The sequence below is a fragment of the Neoarthrinium moseri genome, assembly GCF_022829205.1.
Source record: "Neoarthrinium moseri strain CBS 164.80 chromosome Unknown scaffold26_Wmoseri_CBS_16480, whole genome shotgun sequence".
Classification (NCBI taxonomy): Eukaryota; Fungi; Ascomycota; class Sordariomycetes; order Amphisphaeriales; family Apiosporaceae; genus Neoarthrinium; species Neoarthrinium moseri.
This window is the reverse complement of record NW_026055140.1, coordinates 52,218-74,145: the sequence shown is the minus strand read 5'-3', so window position 1 is coordinate 74,145 and position 21,928 is coordinate 52,218. Positions and strand designations below refer to the sequence as shown.

At 57.1% G+C, this 21,928-nt stretch overlaps 7 protein-coding genes across 7 annotated transcripts; 4 read left to right on the top strand and 3 right to left on the bottom strand.

The window, feature by feature from the left end:
* Positions 1-129: 129 nt before the first annotated feature.
* On the bottom strand, positions 130-2,415 carry JN550_007002 (uncharacterized protein; the record flags this gene model as incomplete). The annotated part of the gene is made up of 4 exons (XM_049318804.1): positions 130-1,226; positions 1,295-1,463; positions 1,546-1,832; positions 1,893-2,415. The coding sequence occupies 4 exons, from the start codon at positions 2,413-2,415 to the stop codon at positions 130-132; spliced, it is 2,076 nt and encodes a 691-aa protein (XP_049170897.1).
* Positions 2,416-3,309: 894 nt separating this feature from the next.
* On the top strand, positions 3,310-7,272 carry JN550_007001 (uncharacterized protein; the record flags this gene model as incomplete). Its single annotated transcript, XM_049318803.1, has 3 exons — positions 3,310-3,576; positions 3,651-5,202; positions 5,258-7,272. The coding sequence occupies 3 exons, from the start codon at positions 3,310-3,312 to the stop codon at positions 7,270-7,272; spliced, it is 3,834 nt and encodes a 1,277-aa protein (XP_049170896.1).
* A 1,320-nt stretch (positions 7,273-8,592) lies between these two features.
* JN550_007000 (beta-tubulin) lies at positions 8,593-10,513 on the top strand (the record flags this gene model as incomplete). The annotated part of the gene is made up of 6 exons (XM_049318802.1): positions 8,593-8,604; positions 8,806-8,829; positions 8,897-8,922; positions 9,086-9,127; positions 9,199-10,044; positions 10,123-10,513. The coding sequence occupies 6 exons, from the start codon at positions 8,593-8,595 to the stop codon at positions 10,511-10,513; spliced, it is 1,341 nt and encodes a 446-aa protein (XP_049170895.1).
* Positions 10,514-11,247: 734 nt separating this feature from the next.
* Positions 11,248-14,878, bottom strand: JN550_006999 (uncharacterized protein; the record flags this gene model as incomplete). Its single annotated transcript, XM_049318801.1, has 4 exons — positions 11,248-12,424; positions 12,546-14,551; positions 14,612-14,762; positions 14,814-14,878. The coding sequence occupies 4 exons, from the start codon at positions 14,876-14,878 to the stop codon at positions 11,248-11,250; spliced, it is 3,399 nt and encodes a 1,132-aa protein (XP_049170894.1).
* A 2,216-nt stretch (positions 14,879-17,094) lies between these two features.
* On the top strand, positions 17,095-18,202 carry JN550_006998 (uncharacterized protein; the record flags this gene model as incomplete). Its single annotated transcript, XM_049318800.1, has 5 exons — positions 17,095-17,514; positions 17,586-17,612; positions 17,673-17,788; positions 17,856-17,946; positions 18,017-18,202. The coding sequence occupies 5 exons, from the start codon at positions 17,095-17,097 to the stop codon at positions 18,200-18,202; spliced, it is 840 nt and encodes a 279-aa protein (XP_049170893.1).
* A 1,035-nt stretch (positions 18,203-19,237) lies between these two features.
* Positions 19,238-19,847, bottom strand: JN550_006997 (uncharacterized protein; the record flags this gene model as incomplete). The annotated part of the gene is made up of 3 exons (XM_049318799.1): positions 19,238-19,482; positions 19,546-19,559; positions 19,624-19,847. 3 exons carry the CDS (start codon positions 19,845-19,847, stop codon positions 19,238-19,240), a joined length of 483 nt encoding a protein of 160 aa, XP_049170892.1.
* Positions 19,848-20,927: 1,080 nt separating this feature from the next.
* On the top strand, positions 20,928-21,698 carry JN550_006996 (uncharacterized protein; the record flags this gene model as incomplete). The annotated part of the gene is made up of 1 exon (XM_049318798.1): positions 20,928-21,698. The coding sequence occupies one exon, from the start codon at positions 20,928-20,930 to the stop codon at positions 21,696-21,698; it is 771 nt and encodes a 256-aa protein (XP_049170891.1).
* Positions 21,699-21,928: the final 230 nt, after the last annotated feature.

The following is a 21,928-nucleotide window of genomic DNA, read 5'->3' as shown; positions in this document are numbered from 1 at the left end:
CTACAAACAGAGAGAGGCCCGGGTATTTTCGGTCGCCGATACGCCAAAATGCACATACATATATGCTCCCAAACACCAATTTCATTCCAGTCGTTCCGAGGACGTGCGACAAGGGCCACTCGTCACCTCTCACCTCCTCGCCCTCGTCTTCTTGGCCGTCTGCGTCGTGTCTTCCTCCTCCTCGTCCTGGCCCTTCTTGAGGTCCTCGTCGAGGCCCCATTCTTCCTTGTCGTACCAGTCCTCGCCGTCCGACATGTCTCGGTTCGGGCCGACGTGCGCTTCAAACTTGGACCACTGGAAGACCGTCTTCCGGAGACGGTCTGCCCGCAGTAATCCCTCGTTCAGCCGCTTGGCGCCCCGGCACACTTCCTCCTGTTTTTGCACGTACAGCTGGAGCAGCCGCCGCAGATCCTCCGCTTCGCCCTCGGGAAGCCCGAGATCGCGATTGGGCTGAGACGACCTCGGTGCCAGGAATATCGGGTGGATGAACATCTCATCCAGCGGGTCGACCGAAGCCGTTGACATGGGCCCACTTCCAGGTAGGTTCACCTCGCTGCCGTTCGTTGCAGCCTGCAGTCCATGTGACGTGCTCAAATCACCGTTCTGCTCAGCCGTCTTCGAGATGCCATTAGTGGCGTGCTTCTCTTGCTTTTGCGAGCCGCCGTCGGCCGTCGCCTGACCGTCTGGCGCAGCTTCCTTGGATGATTTACTGGCCCGCTGGTCATTTCCCGTTTTCTCTCCTCTCTCTTTGGTCTGGCCTGTTTTTGAACTCGACTCATCGTCGGCCGCAGTGTCCTCGTCAATGGTGACGTCGGCGTCCACCATGGAGGTGTCGCCATCGGCTGCGTCTTCTTGCGCCTCCTTCGCCGTCGGTGCTTCTCCGTTGACTGACGGCTGACCGTTTGTGCTGCTGGCGGCGGCCGCGCGTTCCAAGAGGAGCATGGTGGCGTCGGAGTTGACAGAGCGCTGGCCCAATCCATTCGTCGCGTGGTTTTCTTGGTACAAGTCGAGATCATGAGGGGTCTCCATGAGCGAACATGGCACCCACACATGGTCGCCGACAAGCTTGGTGTGTAGATGCTTGACCTTCCACAGCGCGGCGTTTTCCTTGTGGAGGATCTCCCGAGCTTGCTTGGTAAGGTCGGACAGGGTCTTGGAGGTGTACGCCCTGGACAGGGTGGGATGGGATGGGATCTCGGTTACGGACGACAGCGGCGCGAGGATATCTATAGACGAGCAGGGTCAGCAGTTGGCATCTTGGCGAGAGTGTTTCCCCAGAGGCATAGCTACGCACTTTCGAGTCGCAGGCTTGCGTATGGATTGAACTCGGCAGCGGTTTCGGCAATCTCTTGCATGCGCTGTTCGTAGTCTTCGTCGTCGCTCTCGGGTTCGTAACCTTCGTCGTCGACGAGCGGCGGGTTCCGACTTATGATGGCCCGTGTATACCCGGCGTGGTTGACGAACTGTTCAAGGCGACGTTAGCCCAGCGTGTCTAGGTTGAATGCACAGCCCGTCGCCACGGATTAAACTTGCCTCTTTGTAGACCTCTGGGCCCGAGGGTGGCGCCAATTGCCCTTCGCGAGCGAATCGGGCTCGCTTTTTGAGCTTCTGGCCGCGGTTGCCATGGTAGTCTATGTCGTCTTCGGAATCTTCAGACTCTGTAGCGAAGGCGGCAAAATCGTTAGTGACGGGGCGAGCTTGAGCTGGCGATGGGAGGTTGGGGTGCGCACCGTATGCTCTTCGCTTCATAGCCTTCTTCATGGCTATTATTGTGTCGGCGAAGAGGGCCTGTTGAGACGTCATGCTGGCGGCGAGGCGGCTGGCGCCGTGGGCTGTCACGGGGAGAAGGTGTCAGGGCCGGTGGGTGAAAACAGGGTAGCGATCGTGCCCACCGAGTGGACCAGGTCTGCACAACGGGCGAAACCCTCGAGGGATGCCGTAGAGGGCGTCGTAGAAGTAGTTGGGCGGTTCCTGTCGAGGGGCGGGTGGTGGCCGTGTTTCGGTCGCAAAGTTCAGTCGGCCGTGGGCGGTCGAGGCACAGAGGCGGCTGGAGGTGGAAGGGCAGATCTGCTCAGGCGGGAGGGGAGGGATCCTCGCAGGCGACGGGCCGCAGAGGGCTTCTGGAAAGACGAGAATGGCAAAGGAGCTCTGTCGAGGACCGGAGAAGGTGCTGCGACGCCTATGAGAACATACTGGGAGGGAGAGAAGACTTTGGCTGCGTAATTGGGCTGGCAACTGGGGGGGTGGGATCAAGACAAGGCTGGCGCTGCAACTCGGGACCTCGCTCTTAGAGAGTGCCAAAGTACCTACTGTACTCTCTCCAAAGCGCTGGTGCTCGTCGCTGGGGTCCCGCGCTTGGCCGACTATCAGCGGAACCTGACCCCAAAGACCCCAATCAATCACCTGTATGGCCATGTCCCCCTGTAACGTTGTGCCCACAGCGACAGCGCGGGCTCGACGGTGTTGCTGCCAGGTGCCAGACCGGGCCCTCGAGCTCCCCCGAACCCACCTTTGGCAGCTGAAGGGCGCCGGCGCCCCCCATGCCACGCCTGCAATCAGAACCAAGGCCCTCTGGCGCGCCGGTTTCGCGCAGCTGATTCAGCCATCGTCAGCCCACTGGGGACCTGAACCAGAAACGGAGTGCCGAGGCCGCGTTCAGCCTGCAAGCTGGAGGTTGTGGCTGGTGGCTGTGGTTTGGGACGTGTTCAGTGTGAGGTCACTGGAAGCCACTCAGGGCCACCCAGGGCCACTCTCCAAGACCTACGGGGAGCTGGGGGGTTAGTTATGTGCTACAGTTAGGCCCTGGCACGCGGGACACCCGACGGCGGGACACAAGCTGACCTGGCTGCTACGCTGGTGTGTACTGGCGACCATTGGATGTAACTACGTGCCTCAATACCGGGACACCTATCGTGACCTCAGATCCATTGCAGCGAGCCTTGCAGCCAGCGCAGTCTCCATGCCGATGCAGACCGGACCGCAGCTGTAAGTACAACTCACCAGGAGTTGCAATTCGAGAGCCTCCTCTCCGCTCTCCCAGTGCTCGCAGAATAAGACATGCAGTCGGGCATGACCCAACCTCGTTTGCGCCCTGCCTGAGTTGACAAGGAGTGAGCGAGCTTTCACGCACTCACACTGCCATTCTCTACGCCCGGCTCGCACCCAGGTTCAGACTGGCCGCTGATAGCTACCTAGCCAAGGCTGTATCCGGTAGAATCTCGAGACTTGCACACCTCCCCATCCATGGCTTGCAAAGCGCCCCGTGTCTGGACATAAGGTAGACTTGGCTATAGCGCATAGCACATAGCCATGGACGAATACCCGGCCGGCAGCCTGGACCACAACCTCCCGTTGCTGGTCGTCTCCGGCCTCACCTCCGGGCCCACGAAGCCGCTGCTCACCGACCCGGACCTGAAGGAGCAGAGCATCCTGATCCGCTCAGAGCTGCCGCCCCTCGACAGCCGTGAGGCCAAGACCATTCTGCGCTGCATACAGGAGGCAGATGCGACCGACCTGCCGTGGAACCCCCAGGAGGGCGACAAGAAGCACAGGTTCAAGATCAAGACCATCGGGAGGGTATGTGCCCGCAAACCTCCACCCAACCCAGTGCGCCGTGGCCAGGACCAGTCTGCTAACAAGAAGCAACTCAGGATTTCCTCCTCCCTCCGAGACGTGCGCGCTTGCCAGAGGACTTCGAAGCCCCGCTGTCGCCCCCTGTTTTACACTCGCCCTTCTCGCCCCTGAGCCCCGGCTCGACCTTATATCCAGATGGTCTGATAGATACAAGATGGCTGTCGAAGCACCAGGAGCTGATCCCGAGCATCTGCCTCTGCTTCTACAGTCTCACGTCCGATCCGACCTTGGCCACACTGCACGACAACCAGCTAAAGACGGATATCAACGCCCTCAAGAATGCCATCAGCCGCTCCGGCTACAAGTGTCGTCTGGTCGCCGTTATCATGAGCGACCAGGCGCCAGATTCTATGGGCGCTTTTCAGGAGAGGCTCGAAAACATACGATGGGGCACCGGGCTAGACCCCAAGACGTCCTTGTTCGTCCTGCCCACCCGGCGGTCCGAGACAGAGCTGGAGACCGCTGTCGACAGCATCTTGAGCGCCGTCTTCGTGCAGGCTTCCGAATACTATCGTGAGCTTGGCCGCCGGTCTCGCAAGAAGAAAGGGCGTGGGATTGCGCCACAGCCGACAATTCCTCCCACAAGCGGCACCTCCCACACCTTGTCTCTTCAGGGCTGGAATGTTCGCTACGATTTCAAGGCCGGCGTCTTTGCCGAGTTCCGCCAGGAGATGGACGTGGCATTGCGCTCGTACGAGCAGGCATACGAATCGTTGTTTGGCCAAGACGTCCTGGAGACCGTTCCTAGCTGGAGTCCTAGATTCAACCACGGCCGACTTGTGGCCGACACGCTGGCGATTCGCATACTGCGATGCCTCCTTTGGACCGGGCAGAGCACCGCTGCGGTGCGCAGGTGGCAGGCGCATCGGGCGAGAACGTCTGACTTCTTGGACCGGAGAGGCCGCGGGACCCAGAACTACGGCTGGCAGGCTTGGGAAGCACGCTGGGCTCAGACCATGGCGAACTTGATCGAAAAGGTCGAGTATCCGGAGCTGGCGCCTACCTCACAGTCCCTCTTCCGTCCGCCAGAGAAAGCCCTTTCGGCCGAGCGATTGCAACCTTGGGAGCTCCTCCACCACCCAGGGTACTGGTACCGAACCGCCGCGCAGCACGCCCTCGATCGGAGGAAACTGGCTCATTTGATCCCGGAGGACTCCCGGAGAGCGCCCGATGTATCCGAAGTGTCAAAATCCGCCGCAAAGGCGTACAACTCGTTTGATACCTACATGTGCCCCGAACCCTACGAGGAGTATCCTCTAGATGGCGAGGGAACGAACCATGGTCGCCAGATCCTTACGTACCTTAACTCTGCCCGCACGGAATTCCACAAGCGGCAGCAAGTGCGCTTGGCTGCCGACGTCGCTCTCGACGCGGCAAAGGAGCTGGAGCTACTAAAGCAATGGAAGCAGCTCTTGGAGCTGTTGACGCCTCTGTGGCGAGATATGTACTTTCGCAAAGAGGGGTGGTTGGACGCGACCGAGTCTCTCAGTTGGATTTTGCGGAGAGCCGCGGTTGAAGCCGACCAAGCCGATCTCGTGGTTGCTCTCGATTGGGAACTGCTGAATAGTCGTGAGTACCTCTCATGTGTCACTCGAACTCGGCCAAGAATACTGACAACACGCAGGCTATTCCCAGCAACCTAACTGGCACTACGATCTCACGAAGTCCCTGGACAACGTCAAGGTCGACCAACGCCCCGAAATCACCATCAGAGATGAGAATATCACCTCGTTTCTTACCTCTTCCTTCGTATTTAAGCATGACGAAGGGAGAGCAGGTCAAACTTGCCCCGCTCAGCTCGTCATCAAGTCGAATGCGTTCCCCAAAAGTCCCCCAGTCGTCTTGAAGAGCATCCAGGTGGGCTTTGAAGGGAGTGTACGTACATTACACCTCAAGCATGTACCCAACAGTGGCCGAGAGGCTGGCTCCAGAAAGATTATGGTGACTTCTGTGGGCCTCGAGGAGGTCGAGTCTGAGGCGCAAGACTCCGATGCAGAGTCTGAGTCTGGCAATCGGTCGACCCCTTCGGTGATATTGCAAGGCGAGGACAACCTGACGCTATATCCGGGCCAGACTCGAGTCTTCCAAGTCGATGTACCCCTGAGGGAAGCCGGCGAGGCTCAAGCCTCCGAGGTCACCGTAATCGTGGCACCGGAAACGTTCCAGCTTGCCTACAGCATGAAGTTGCGAGAAGACAATGCTATTGGGCTTTGGTATACTACCACTGGAAGAGTGAAAGTTACAAAGATCAACGCTCAGAACATCAAGGTCCTACCGCGGCCGCCAAAGATGGAAGTCAAGTTCATCAATGTGCTCAAACAGTACTATGCAGGAGAGCCGATACACATAGTGGTCGACATCGCCAATGAAGAGGATGTCGACGCACAGACTAAACTTGATGTTCACCTCTACGGACAGGATGTCCCAGCATTCAAGGCCCAAGTCGAAGATGGCGACAGCCAAGCCAGCACGGGAGAAGGCGAGGAGGCGAAGCTGAATGGGCTTGACGCTGGCACCATCGGAACCTCCAAGTCTACAAAGGCCACGGTCATTATCGATCCAATCAACCGACCCACGGCCTACGACCTCACCATAAAGGCATGGTACAACCTGGTTTCGGACCCGGCCACGCCGATTGTACAGATTGTGGCATTCCAGATCAACATTGTCAACCCCTTCGAGGCGAGCTACGATCTGGTGCCGCGACTGCACAGAGAGCCGTGGCCGAGTATCTTTGACCCCGAGGGAATCCAAGCCGTCACCGAGGAGGGGGAGCACGAAGTCCCCTCGCAACCGATGGGCCTGGCTCAGAAATGGTGTCTTGTCACGAAATTCGGTTCCTTCGCGACCGAGGACATCCGAGTGCTGGATCTCGACGTCAAGGTGTTGGAGACCCAAGGAGCCGCCCGCTGCACCGTGTCCAAGAACCAAACGCTGCCCGCGGACGGGTTGACCATGGCGCCAAGGACCATGGAGGAAGCGCGCTTCGATCTGGTCGCGCAGAAACTCAGCCTGGACGACCGCGCCCCGTCAACGGCCGACCTGGCGTTCACCATCAAGTGGCAACGGGCCTCTGGCGACCGCCCTGCCACCGCGACCCCCAACTCGACCACCTTCCTCCTCGACCCCTTCTACGTCACCGTGACCGAGCCGCGCGTCCTGGCCAGCGTGTCGTACAGCCGGACGTCGAGCCCGTCGTCGTCCAAGATCCCCAGCACGGTGTCGTCGTCGTCCAGCGCCGGCGCCGGTGCCGGCCCGCCGCTGATCCTGCTCGACATCACGATCGAGAACCCGTCCAACCACTTCCTGACGTTCGGCCTGGCCATGGAGCCCTCGGAGGGCGGCTTCGCCTTCTCGGGCGCCAAGGCCACGACGCTCAACGTGCTGCCCGTCGCCCGCCGCACCGTCACGTACCGGCTCCTGCCCTTGGTTTCGGGAGGAGCCTGGATCCGCCCCCAGCTCGTCGTCCGCGACAAGTACTTCCAGAAGGTGCTCAAGATCATCCCTACCGAGGGTATGCGCAAGGAGGGCGATGGCTTCGCTATCTGGGTGCCCGATAACGTGGACGAGGACGAGAAGGCGGTCGGAGGGGAAAGGAAAAGGGAAGGTGAAGGGGATGTTAAGGTGGAATCTTCGTAGAGCAGCTGCATCTAGCATCGAGAGGAATGGGACTTGATAGACTGGGGAAACCATCAACGCCGTGTATCGGGCCCGCGAAGTAGATGATGGTCTTTGCGGCAGATTAATCCGAGGTAGCAAGGTGCTGGGAGGCATAGGTCTTTGCATATAAGTCATTCCGTTCATGTAACAATCAGAGACTCGGTGTATCATGAATTCGATTGACTACGAAGACGCTATGTATCATTAACTCGTGCTCAGCTTGGCTTTATCGGGAGTATTATAGCCATGATGGCACACTAGCTCAAGCGCGATTTGGAACATGAGCGCACTCCCGTATATCTCTATAATGGATGGTGTGTATATGTGATGAACCTCGACACAAGCGTGATCATCCCATCTCAGTCCATGCCAGGTCAAAGCTGTGGTCGATGGAGGATCAGGCAGGACAGGTCTCCCTTGCTCAGTCCATGCATCGTTTGACAGCTGGTCTGTGCAGATCTTCTCAAGGAGCGTGGCATGGCCGGGATGCCGTGCGATCATGGCCAAAAGCTTGTTTCACGTTCTGTGCTGGCCTTGGAAGAATGTGCTTAAGCAGTCAATGCTATAGGAGAGCCGGGACTGATTGGCTGGAGGCAAGAAGGGTCAGTTCTGTACGTGATAGCAGTGCCGGCTCTCTTCTTGGATTGCTGGACAGACCGACGGACAAGTGCCGCCCGGTCACAGCATCCATCCATCTCCCAAGTTAACCATAACGCGGTGATAGGACAGGCACAGGTACCGTACAGGAACGATTCGCGGCTGCCTTTGGGCAAGGGTGCGCTAGTCCTAGGCGGGCCAAGGGCGCCGTGGCCGCAGAGGGGAACGCTCGCCCCACGGCTGCCACGAGCGGATTAGCGGCTCAATGGTGTGAGGGGGGCCCCCCTGTGGGAGCAACTAAAAGTGCTAAGCTGTCTGCGCTTCCAGGGGACCAGTCACCAAGCAGCGGGTGCCATCCCCCCCCCCCTTGGCTGGCAAGCTGGCAAGCTGGCAGGCTGGCACTGGGGCCACCCGGGAGACGGCCAAGGGAAGCGCAACTGGCAGCCAATTGCCTGGCCCCATCCCCCATCCCCATCACAATCTCGTTCACCGCCAGGCCGAAAATCCATCAACAACCCCCAAGCCCGAACCTCAAAAGACTCCATCTTTCCACCCTCCCGCCCAAAACACTACCGCTTCACTCCCCATCCACACCACCCTGCACCTCGTCCGTCCTCCCTTCGTTGCTTGCGCAGGCCGAGCACTCCCACGCAAACACCCAGCACCGCATCAGCCAGACACCGAACCACCAAACCCGTCAAGATGCGTGAGATTGTGAGTTGTCCGCCGCCGCCCCCCGACTCCCCTCTATTTACTACCCCTGGACGCGTCCGAACTCAAATGGGCCCCTGATTTCCTGCCCCACCACCCATCCGCGCAGCTCTCGCGAGGAGGGCACGCAACAAACACAGACATCGCGGACCGCTTCAACTGGGCGAGGACCATGGCTAACCGTGTCTTTTTCCATCTCTGCAGGTTCACCTCCAGACCGGTCAATGCGTAAGTAACTCCCGACTCCCACGTCTGCTCGTCGGACAAAAAGCGGGGGCTCACACATAATATCTAGGGTAACCAAATCGGTGCCGCCTTCTGGTATGTGCCTCAACCCACGAATCCCCGGCCGCTGCCGAGCCCGACGACATCAGCGACGTCGAGACTCCCGCGACGGACGAGACGACGCGCTGTTTCGGCCTGGGCTGTATATAAAAAGGGAATCTGGGGAAACAAAACCACTGACAATCATCTTTTACTACAGGCAAAACATCTCTGGCGAGCACGGTCTCGACAGCAACGGTGTGTACGTACACATCTCCCATCCCTTCTCCCCCATCTCAGGAGTACAGCACACTGACCGTCTACTGTCTGCAGCTACAATGGCACCTCCGAGCTCCAGCTTGAGCGCATGAGCGTCTACTTCAACGAGGCCTCGGGCAACAAGTACGTTCCCCGTGCCGTCCTCGTCGATCTCGAGCCCGGTACCATGGACGCCGTCCGTGCCGGTCCCTTCGGCCAGCTCTTCCGCCCCGACAACTTCGTCTTCGGCCAGTCCGGTGCTGGCAACAACTGGGCCAAGGGTCACTACACTGAGGGTGCCGAGCTCGTCGACCAGGTCCTCGACGTCGTCCGCCGCGAGGCCGAGGCCTGCGACTGCCTCCAGGGCTTCCAGATCACCCACTCGCTCGGTGGTGGTACCGGTGCCGGTATGGGTACCTTGTTGATCTCCAAGATCCGCGAGGAGTTCCCCGACCGCATGATGGCCACCTTCTCCGTCGTCCCCTCCCCCAAGGTCTCGGACACCGTCGTCGAGCCCTACAACGCAACCCTGTCCGTCCACCAGCTGGTCGAGAACTCGGACGAGACCTTCTGCATTGACAACGAGGCCCTCTACGACATCTGCATGCGCACCCTCAAGCTGTCCAACCCCTCGTACGGTGACCTGAACCACCTCGTCTCGGCCGTCATGTCGGGCATCACCACCTGCCTGCGTTTCCCCGGCCAGCTCAACTCTGACCTGCGCAAGTTGGCCGTCAACATGGTTCCCTTCCCTCGTCTCCACTTCTTCATGGTCGGCTTCGCCCCCCTGACCGCCCGCGGCTCGCACACCTTCCGTGCCGTCACCGTTCCCGAGTTGACCCAGCAGATGTTCGACCCCAAGAACATGATGGCTGCCTCTGACTTCCGCAACGGTCGCTACCTGACCTGCTCTGCCATCTTGTGAGTTTCTTTTTCTCTCCGCCATCTCCAGAACTCTCTGGGAGGTGCCAACGTGCTAACAAACCCTCTCTTCTACAGCCGTGGTAAGGTCTCCATGAAGGAGGTCGAGGACCAGATGCGCAACGTCCAGAGCAAGAACTCGTCCTACTTCGTCGAGTGGATCCCCAACAACGTGCAGACCGCTCTCTGCTCCATTCCTCCCCGCGGCCTCAAGATGTCGTCTACCTTCGTTGGTAACTCGACCGCCATCCAGGAGCTCTTCAAGCGTGTCGGTGAGCAGTTCACTGCCATGTTCCGTCGCAAGGCTTTCTTGCATTGGTACACTGGTGAGGGTATGGACGAGATGGAGTTCACTGAGGCTGAGTCCAATATGAACGACTTGGTCAGTGAGTACCAGCAGTACCAGGATGCTGGTGTCGATGAGGAGGAGGAGGAGTACGAGGAGGAGGTCCCTCTTGAGGAGGAGTAGACAGCCTCTCATCAGCCTCTGATGCACGTCGAGGATGCTGCAAAAGCTGAGCTCGACTTTGACGGTCTATCCAGCCTCAGCCTGGCCTAGATACCCCCCTCGTACATTCTTGTCTCCCCCAAAACTAATTTCCCCTGATCCTCTTTCTTCGCCTCGACCTTCTACGCAGTGTCTGTCTCTACTCAGGCTAGTCATGACTGAAGGCCCTTTTTTTGAGGTGCTTGTTAGATATACGTCTTTTTGGTGTCGAGTTACGCCACTAAGAACTAAAAAGGGAGGAGACTTTATTCATCGCTAGTAATAGTGACAAGAGAATTGACTTTCTTGTACCAATCATGGCTGTTTGTACGATTTGACCTCTTACCGTGACAAGTGACCATGATCAAATTGCGCTTATTGTGTCGTCAAGGAAACCCAACCCGTTTACAGCAACCCCAATGCCATTGGACTCATCTCGGAATTTATCACATAGTTTGCTGCATCTTGCGAGAAAAGACGTCCAAAGTACAAGAATAGAGTCAAGCACGGGAGGTCCTGTTGATCGTGTTCAAAGTATTGCCAAATAAGTACTATTCCGTAATATCTACTACATGGTCTTCCTATGCGCCGTATCTCCTTCTTGAATACTACGTCTTGTTTCCAACCAACCTATACGCCATGCGCTTCACATTGAGAACACCGTGACGTAAATATCTTTCTTCATCTCAATAACGGCTGCTCCCGCTGCCAGCAACTCACCAATCCATCGCCGGGCCCCCACCGCAACCCCCAGCGCCAGCCGCAGCAGCCATGGCCTGGACGGGCTTGCGCATGGCCAGGTCGCCCATGGGCCGGACGCCGGGCTTCTTGGCCCGGTGGCCGCGGAAGTCGATCTTGCGGTCGAGCTCGGCGAACGGCGCCTCGCCCGCCTCGCCCTTCTTGACCATCCACCGCGCCGTGCCCAGCTCGCGGTCCAGCTCCTCCACCGGCGGCAGCTTGACGTACACCATGCCGTCGTCGCCCGGCCGCTCCTCGACCTCGAACGTCGCGATGCTCAGCTCCCCGTCGTTGCTGCACGCCCCCGACGTCAGGTCGAAGTTGCGCTTGTGATACGGGCACGACACCCACGGGCTCTTGGCGTCGCCGCACGGCTCCTTGGTGGCCGTGGCGGCGGCCGCGGGGGTGCCCTCGCCCGGAGCAGACGACGACGACGGTGTTGGTGACGGTGGCGGAGACGGCGGCGCGTTGGACGGCACGTCTTGCCCGATCAACCCGTCGCTCAGCACAAAAGCCCGCTTGTGCGGACACATCTGCTGCGTGGCGTAGTACTTGCCGCGGACGCGCCAGACGGCGAGCTGCGTGTCGCCGCGCTTGATGTTGGCCGAGATGCCGTTGGGCGTGTCGTCGGCGCCGGCAAAGTACGACGCCTCGATGACGGGCTGCCAGGCCGTCGACGACCAGCGCTGGCGCAGGCCCTTGAAGTCGGCCGCCGCGGGCTCCTTGGCCCAGTAGACGGGGCGCGTCTGGCCGCGGTCCTGCTCGACCTCGACCGTGTCGACGCCCTCGTCCGTGTTGGCGAACTGCCGGAACCGCGCCGCCACGGCCGGGTCGCGCACCGCCTCGGCCCACTCGTCGAAGAAGGAGTCGACCAGCTCCTGCATCTGCGCCTCGAGGCTGGCCGCGAGCCCCAGCCGGTCGCGCAGCACCACGTCCTGCAGGTACGCCAGCCCGCCCGGCAGCGCCTCGAGCCAGCGCGCCGTCCGCTGCAGCTTGTCCGCCGTCCGCATGTAGAACATCAGGTACCGGTCCAGGATCGGCACCACCTCGGCCGGCGGCACATCCTTGGCCAGCAGCTCGGCGTGCCGCGGATTGGCGCCGCCGTTGCCGCCGACGAAGATGTTGAACCCCTTTTCCGTGGCGATGAGCCCGAAGCTGAGAGAGGGGGTGCGGTGTTAGCTTCTGTCCGTCTGTCCGTCTGTATATGTTGTGCCTGGCTCTATGACCAGAAGTAGGAAAACAGGGGGGAATGGGGTGAAAAAGGGGGTAAGCTTACTCCTTGTTTTGCGCCTCGGCACACTCTCGGACACAACCACTGACACCTCCCTTGATCTTGTGCGGGCTACGGATGCTCTTGTAGCGCTCCTCCAGACGCACGGCCATGCCTACACTGTCGCCAATGCCGTACCGGCACCAGGTGGTGCCGACGCAGCTCTTGACGGTGCGCAGCGACTTGGCGTAGGCGTGGCCGCTCTCCATGCCGGCGTCGACGAGCCGGGTCCAGATGGCCAGCAGGTCCTGCTTGCGGGCGCCGAACATGTCGATGCGCTGGCCGCCGGTGATCTTGGTGTAGAGGTTGTAGTCGCGGGCGACCTCGCCGATGACGATGAGCTTGTCCGGGGTGATCTCGCCGGCCGACACGCGCGGCACCACCGAGAAGGTGCCGTTGCGCTGGATGTTGCCCAGGAACCGGTCGTTGGTGTCCTGCAGGCCGTGCGTGTCCCGCGACAGCACGTGCCGGTTCCACAGCGACGCCAGGATGCTGGCCACGGCCGGCTTGCACGCCTCGCACCCGTCCGAGCCCCCGTCGTTGCCCGCCTCGCGCATCACCTCGCCCAGCGTCCGCAGCCGCTTCACCATGATGATGTTGTACAGGTCCGCCCGCGAGTAGCTGAAGTGCGAGCACAGGTAGTTGGTCACCTCGGCGCCCATGTCCGTCATGGTCTTGTTGAAGATGGTCGTCACGAGCGGCATGCAGCCGCCGCAGCCCGTGCCGGCCTTGGTGCACGCCTTGATGTCGCCCAGCGTCTTGCACGTCCCGTCCTTGACCGTGTTGACCACGTCGCCCTTGGTGACGTTGTGGCAGGAGCAGATCTGGGTGTCGTCGTCGAGGTCGGCACCATCGTCGTCGCCATCTTTCTTGGCTCCCAGGATGAGCTGCGCGGGCGGGACTTCCAGTTCCTTCTGGTTCTTCACCAGGGGGACCAGCTTGATGTAGTCGCTGGTATCGCCGATCATCATGCCGCCCAGCAGGTACTTTCCATCAGGCGTAAAGAGATACTTCTTGTAAACTGCCTGAAAGGGGTCCTTGTAAGTGAGTGCTTTGACCGCCGGTGGCGGGAGACCGTTGACAACGGCCTGGACAGCGCTCTGTTCGTCGGTCTTCTTCCTGGCAGCTCGTACCGGCAGGGAGCTTGGTCCGTCACGATCAGCGAAGAAGTCGCCAAAGCTGGCCACATCGACACCCAGGAGCTTGAGTTTTGTGCTCAGATCCGGTCGCTTGAAAACTCTTGGCTTGTGCAACTTGGCCTGTGTGAGGTTGAAGGAGAGAACGTCGGCCATCTCAACACCGGGGGCGATGAGACCAAATGTCTGATTCTTCCAGCTTGCACACTCTCCAATAGCATAGATGTCTGGAATGTTGGTGCTGAGGTCATCGTTAACGATGATGCCGCCTCCGCGGTCAGCGCACTTGATGCCGGCGCTCCTGGCCAGGCTATCCCGCGGCCGGACTCCTATGGCAAAGCAGATAGTTGTGCAGTCCATCTGTTCCCCATCTTCGAATACCACTCCCGCTACGGAGTTGTTCTCGTCCGTGATTATCTTGCCGACACGTTTGCTCAGCAGGATGTCGACGCCCAAATCCGTGACCTTTTCAACGACGAGTCCGCCGGCATCCTGATCGAGTTGCCTGCTGAGAACCCAACGATTCCGCTCGATTAGCTTAATCTTGTCGAAGCACTGCAGGTCCATCATGGCTTTTGCCGCTTCGAGGCCCAGGAGGCCGCCGCCCACTACAGCACCAACTGTGCCTTTTTGAGTTTCGCCATATGCGATCAACTTTTCCAGGTCGTCTATCGTCCGGTAGACAAATACACCTTTGGCATCGTGGCCGGGCGTATGCCTGGGCAGGACGGCATCCGATCCCGTGGCCAGTACCAAGATATCGTAGGAGATTATGTCGCCATTGGAGCACGCCACGTTCTTGTTTTCGGAGTCAATCTTGGTGACCAGTGTGTTCACGTGGTATCCAAGTTTGCTCTCTGGTGCATGGGAAGCATACTGCGAGCCTGAATTAGTGTACGAGTCTGGTATAACAATATGATTTGAAAAGTTGCTTACCCAGTCTTGCGGGTTCAGGTATAGGTTCTCTACTTTGCGGTGGTCGAAAAAGCTCGTGAGGCCGACACGGTTGTAGGCCAGATGCGGCTCCTCGCCGATAACCACTATGTCATACTCCCGACTCCTTGCATCGAGTTTCAGAACCTTTTCTCTGGGGATTGTCAGTGGCAGGCATTCGAATGAAGGCTAAATTTCGACTCACATGAAGGCAATGCCAACCATGCCCAGGCCGACAACCACCAGCTTCTTTCTGGAACCGACCGCCATTGCGGAGTGTGAGGCACAAGGAGGGCAGGCCGTCTACGTCACACGAATCCAGCTCATACGGCTCATGCAGTCATAAGTAATAGACCACGCGACACCGCGATAGGTAACCTTGAAGAAGAAATCGAAGATCTGGGTATCACGAGCGAATGCAAGACAATCAAGATGTGAAGATGGGAAGAAAAACAGCAGAAAAGACGCATTCTCCTGGCTGGTCGTTCGCGCGCCGTCTTTTCGTACCGACTTACATGTCTGGATCTCAGCTCAAGGCCAGAGAATAGCATCTCCGGACTCACAGGCCCTAGGGCAGCTACCAATGATTGTACGGGAATCAAGCCTGACTTACAGCCAGGAACGGGACGAGCCCATTGGCTGCAACGGCTAGCCTTCGGACTTATCTGGGGGAGCATCGGGGAGTTGGCTGGGCTCCCATAGCGGACCCTTCACAGCACGCTGTGGACAATCGCTTGCTGCATCCTGCATTTCCACGGTTCTGGTGTCTGGTCGAAGGGTCGTTCAACTGACAAAGCTGATCCTGATAAGGGGTGGCAGATAGAGGGCAGTTGACCAATCAGGGGCGATACCCCCAACCCCTTGGCGCCCTGGTATCGTGGCACCGCGGAGAAGAGATAACGGCAGTGGGCCGACAAGGGCGTTTCTGGCGCCATGGTCTCGATTGGACTATTTCTGGGAATTTACAAGTTACATCATGGCCGTTTCCCCATTTCTTGTCAATGTTTGAGCTTTTCCGGTCGTCACTTTGGATAAGCTCCATCCTGATCACAGCTGCGTATCCCATGCTTCCCGTGCCCATTCGAGCTAGCACTATCTAGGTACAGTCCAACAGGCTTGGCAGATGCACTTTAGACGTTTGTACTCGTCAACCAAGACGACCAACGGCTTGAGTCATGCGTCGTGAATTGGAAGACGCATGATTGGCTTAACTCTAACTGGGCCAGGGTAATTGATTGAATTCTCAATCCAACATACTGCCCAGTGACATCCAGAAGTATTATGTGGCACAACTTCCCATCATCGAGACCTTGTATGGTAATTGCCAATACGAGGAAATACTGTACTTACGTGATGACCTCAACATCGTACCACGGGGCTTACTGATGCGGAAATACGATTGATATCCAGCAATTTCCGCAATGTTTTCATCTCGTCGAGTGCCATTGATTATGATTGTGTCTGCTATAGAAACAATTCAGATAGTATACACCACACTATGCGATTTCTCCCAGCACCCTAGTCGTTCCTTGTCGCAGGTCTAGCATCAGGGCACAATCAACAGGAGCACTGGAAAGCAAAGCTCAATGTATCCGCTCAACGTCTTTTATGAAAGAACAGCTTTCCACATGTCACTGTCATTCTCAGAAATCTCGGCTACATATTTTTCTGCTTTTTAGCAGTTGCCACAGATGGACAGGCGTAAACGCCTTCTTATGTTTTCTGAATCTTGGCCAAACATTTAATATTTTTGACTAATAATTGATACTACTACACATTTGCCAGACATTCCACAATTCGCAATCGATAAGGATGGCATGCAAACAACTTCAAGCAAATTCGGGCCACTCAGGTTCGTGTGCCATGGCCAAACGTTAGGTGTATAAGAGGTAGCCGTTTTCTCGTATAGCAAATAGACAGGGGCTCGATAGTTGCAGTATCATGCTTATGCTGAGTGGATTCTCAGAAATGGAAGTAACGTATAGGACGAAGAATCGACATGTTAGCAGCAGGCTTGCCCTGTACCATCTTGGGATAGACCATGCCTAGAACTAACATACACTTCTGTCTGGGTTGGCAAAGCCCCTTAACCAATTTCCGAGTTAAGTATACGAACTTGGAAGAGAAGTCATTGACCCCCTGGTGAACCCAATGTGCTCCCCGGCCGTGGACCTCTATACCTGTTCTTTGCGCTCCTGGTGCTTTCCTTGCCTGGATTAACCTTCGAGCCTGGTGAATCTTGCATATGTCACTTCATGCAACCAGAAAGCAAGCGCTCTAAGTTGAGGTTAATTAAAGGCATCCGCCTTGACAGCGCGGCCCGCAACTCTATTTAGATCTCGTCATTCTCACCAAGTCCTTTGGTGCTCCTACATGCCGTCAACTCAACTCTCTGTGAAGAACAGCAGAAAGACATATACACTACCAACTCCTGTCATCACAGCGCACGGGTTGACCAATTCGGCCCTGTTATCGACTCATTCAAGATGTCTGTTCTCATGAAGATGATCACCCTGGCATTGGCAGTCTGTGCCTTCGCCCTCGATATCTCTTACGGTAGCTCGACGGCCACCGTTGTCACTACTATGACGACTGTCATAGAGACCAGCCCGTCCGTTTATTCCTCGACACTAGCTTCCCCCACCATCAGTCGCCGTTCTGCGCCAACCATTGGTGAGGCTATCTGCGGCGCCCTCGACACGGCCTGCCCTCATGGCAATATGTTTGCCGCGGTCATTCCTACGCCCCCGCCTCTAATGACTATTAGCATTGTGAACCAGGCAGGAGCGCCAATCTCTACTCTGCACGCAAGTAATGTTGGTGGGCCTAGTATTGTCTCTGGGATTAATACGACTATTGGTACTATGGCTGCCGGTGCCACAGCTGCGATCGCGGTTCCTACTGGTGTATGTTATTGATTGGATCTTTCTTTTGGAAGTTCTTCAAAGAACCGAAAATGGCTAACGTGAGGTTACAGTGGGCAGGAAATATACAGATCGGGCTTGTGAGTCTAGAGGGCTCGATTTGACCAAGCATTTGTGAGATTAACTTTCATTGTCTCCAGGCCAAGCACAAGCTCACTGGCGACGTCTCGCAAATCGAGGCGAACTTCGTTATTCCACCGGACAATGGCATCACGCACTATACGTTTGCGGTGCCTGATATCGATGTATCCTACGTGTAAGATGTCATTCTTGTCACGCGTCGTCAACATCAAGAATTACTAACCATAGGTTTCCTCTCACAGCAACGGCTATTCGCTCTCGATGACTTGCAGCTGTAATGGGGTCCGGGTCACAGGATGTACCAAAGACTTGTTTGCTTTGAACAAATGTCCTGTAAGTCTGATTCTTGCCTCGAATCCGTGCACAACTCTGACTCCAGTGGCTAACCATATTCACTTCACAGAACCATAACGGTCAAGGAGCTTGTGCGAATCCCACTCGCCCCTTCTTAGACGTCAAGGTGCCTACTGCTTTCTTCGCTCCTTGTGTCGGCGAGGCTTACACCTTCCCTGACGACGGGAAGGCAAACAGCTTCGGTGAATGCCAAAATGGCACAATTACCTGCTGTGTGGGCAACAAATGTCCGTAAGACTTGATTGGAAGTTCTGTGAAGACTCTGGCTATTCGGTGATCGGCGTTGACATTTGAGTGCTGGGTTGGATTGGCGTGACAGGTGATTAGTTAGAGCAATCCTACTTTTGACAGCTTAAAGCTAGCAAGATGTCATCTTGATGCCTGATACCCCGTCGCTCAGTATTGTCGTCGTTCAGCGTTCTCTTAGCAATCTTCTTCTTACAAACATCCAAGTTCTCAGTCGAGGCCGCCCAGATAATTAAGGCTCTTTATGCACAAGGTACAAAAGACGGAAGACAGTATCCAAGAAAGCAGCAAAGGCAGTATCGGGAGTCGACAGGTACTACCAACCGATAGACGGGAATACATATCAAAGTGCAGTAGTGTCTACATCTACTCTCCAGATCTGAAGTATGTTCCTCAAAAGGCCACATAGCTAACGCAGCCATGAACTCGCGTTATTCCTTGCTATAAAGTCTATCTATGACTCTTACCGCTCGCGTACGAAGGAGAAGGAGCGTCCCTGTCCCAGCCCTTGGCTCCCCCGCCCGAGTCACTCTTAGTATTGTGGACAACGACAGGCTGAGAACTTCTTTTCTCTCCTTGCCGCGCCGGAGGCGGCGTTGCGCTCTCGCCCGCCTGGACCCATTCCTTGCTGCCGGATTGCTTACCGCCAGACGACGACGACTTGCTTTCCTTACCCATACTTTGATTATATTGCTTATCCAGATCTATTGAAGATGCTCGTCAATCAGTTTGATTACAAGAAAAACCAAGCAGATGCATATTGCATATTGGAAGGCAATGCTTAAGTATATTCGGAGAGCGAGTGATTCAGACGTAACATCACGATGCCCATCATATAGTCAGCGGATGTCGTGACAACAAATTCCTGGACGGAGGAGCGACGTATTTTGGTATGAATCATTGAACTCGATATGGCTAGATGAACAACAATCACCTTTGGGTTAAAAAGTGACCAAAACTGATATTGGCTGCAAGTGCTACAGATCCGACGGCGGCCTGGTGATCTTGGTTAAGTGATCACCGTTCAGTTGAAAAACTTCCCGATGTCTTCGTGAGAATGGTCCTTCTCGTTCCACATGTCCTTGTGGTACTTGACCTTCCCTTGCTGGTCCAGCGACAGGCTGACCAGTGAGTTGACGACGTTCGACAGGTTCACAGCCCTGGCTGTGTATCTCTGTTGAAGCTTGAACACGATCTGGCCTAGGTCTGTGTCCGAGGGGCTTAGGATTTCTGTTTTCAGGCTCTCGGACTTGAAAATCTTGGGGATGCCTGCCATCCCATCAGTAACAGCCCGGGTTAAATTTCGTGAGATCTTCACCGTGCATACCGTACCACTGCCCGGCATTCTTGTATCGAGTATCGCAGTAGCTCCAGGGGCCATCGGAGATAGCTTCTTCAGCGTACGCCTACATGTCGTCCTTGCTCGCGCTGCCGCTATAGAGGCTGCAAATCCGCTTGACTATGTTCTCCTTCTCGGGCGAGACGTATACGGAGCGCTCCGGATGCGGCTCATAGTCCACTCCTGTTTTGGAGTTCTTGGACTGGTCCCGGTGTCCCGTCAGAGCTTGGGGGTCGGGGTGCGGCTCGTAAGTTTTCTCGATATTCTCTCCAACAGCATGATCATTAGAAGACATGGCGATGGATATAGACTCAAAAGAACACTGGACACTCTGCAAGCGATACGAAATGTCTTATTTCTTTCATCTGTCCCTTAACCAGTCTGACGCCATCGTGATTTTCTTAGACGCAGCTACGCAATCTCCAGGTTCCGTCTGCCTTCGTCGCATGTATATTGTCTCGTCTTGATTTGTGCACAACATGGTCGGCGCTATAAGAGTATACAATATTGGCATTTCGCTCATATCCTGAAAGGGCCAATTTTGGTACATCCCGTCGTCGGCGAGGATGATTACAAGGCCACCAGCGGCAGGCGGGACTAGAGAGAATACCCAGGCAGGACGGCCAGCGACTTGCGACTGTGTAAGAATCTCCCAGCAAGAAAGATGAGACCATACTATTGGCACATGCTATCACTGCCGATGGTTGCTGGCGTAAGCAACTGCGATATGCGCGACGTCAAAAGTTTGTAAGCGGGCATTCAGAGCCAAGAGCAACGCCGGTCGGGCCCCGTCTGATGTGTGTGTGACAGTGACTAAGATCCCGGTGTGGATCCCGTCCCATCCGCACCGTCGCATCTGCGGCCATCGTGATCTACTCGTGACACGACGACCCAGAGAACGATGGGAGAGGGGGAAACCATAAACCGACAGAAGTGCCGGGGCGACAGAAAGGCTCCGGCAATCCGTGGTATAAGACGACCCCAGGATGGAGTTGGTTTAGCCAACGCCCGTACCGAGTTAGCACATAGCACAGTCAGGGGGCGCGGGATGATCCTCACGCCCCTCCCCAGCTTTCGGGACCCCTCCTCGCTCGTCCCCCACATTTCCGGTCCAGCGTCCCTGCATACTCGGGCAAGGGGTGGGAAGCCGGACGTCAGAGTCACTAACACTCCACCTGATGAACCGGGCGACCATAAACGACACGGGCATTTGGTACAAGTGGACGAGGGAAGATCATATTCTTTTTTCTAATAAACGCTGCTCTTTTTCCTTCTTCGATCGTAGACATACAGGTCTTCTCCCTTTCCACGAGCCTGATAGAGTACTGATACCCCCCCGCCTCCTCTCCCAACAACGACATCTCTATCCGCCACAATGCCAGACCAGACGCTCAAGGACAAGGTCGCCATCATCACGGGCTCCAGCACGGGCATCGGGGCCGCCATTGCGCGGGAGCTCGCGTCGCGGGGCGCCAGCGTGGTGATCAACTACCCGTTCCCGGACCTGCGCAGCGCGGGCGAGACGGTGGTGGCGTCGCTGGCGACGGCGGCGACCTCGATCGCCGTCGAGGCGGACCTGGGCACCGAGACGGGCCCGCAGGGGCTGGTGGACGCGGCCGTCGCCCGGTACGGCCACGTCGACATCCTGGTCAACAACGCCGCCCTGGCCATCAACAAGCAGTTCTCGGAGCAGACGCTGGCCGACTGGAACCTGCTGGTCAACCTCAACGCGCGCGGCGTGTTCCTGCTGACGCAGGCGGTGCTGCCGCACCTGCCGGCCCAGGGCGGCCGCATCGTCAACATCTGCTCCATCTCGGCGCGGGCGGCGCCGGCGCTGCAGACCATCTACGCGGGGACCAAGGGCATGGTGGACAGCTTCACGCGGTGCTGGGCCAAGGAGCTGCCGCCCAAGTACAAGTGCACCGTCAACGCGGTGTCGCCGGGGCCGACCATGACCGAGGGCTTCGCGGGCGCGGGCGACGAGTTCATGAAGGCCATGAAGCCCGCCATGGACCAGACGCCCGTGGACGGGCGCATGGCCAAGCCCGAGGAGATCGCCTTCGCCGTCGGCTTCCTGGCCGAGCCCCGCGCCAGCTGGATCAACGGCCTGCACCTGATCGCCAGCGGTGGCTTGCTCATTGACTAAGTTAGACCGGACCAAAGAGAGAGAGTGTTTGTTGTTTGTGGACGGGCCGACGGAACGGCCCCCGGCTTGCTCGGGGGACGAAAAGAAAGAAGCATCAGCCGTTGGCGTTAGGCTGTTTCTGGGAAGCCGAGAGCACGGGGTGTGTTTCATCACATGCCCCCTATAACTGCTTGCCCTGAAGTTATATAGCCATAGTCCGCTTACATGATGCAAAGCAAATATAAAAAAAG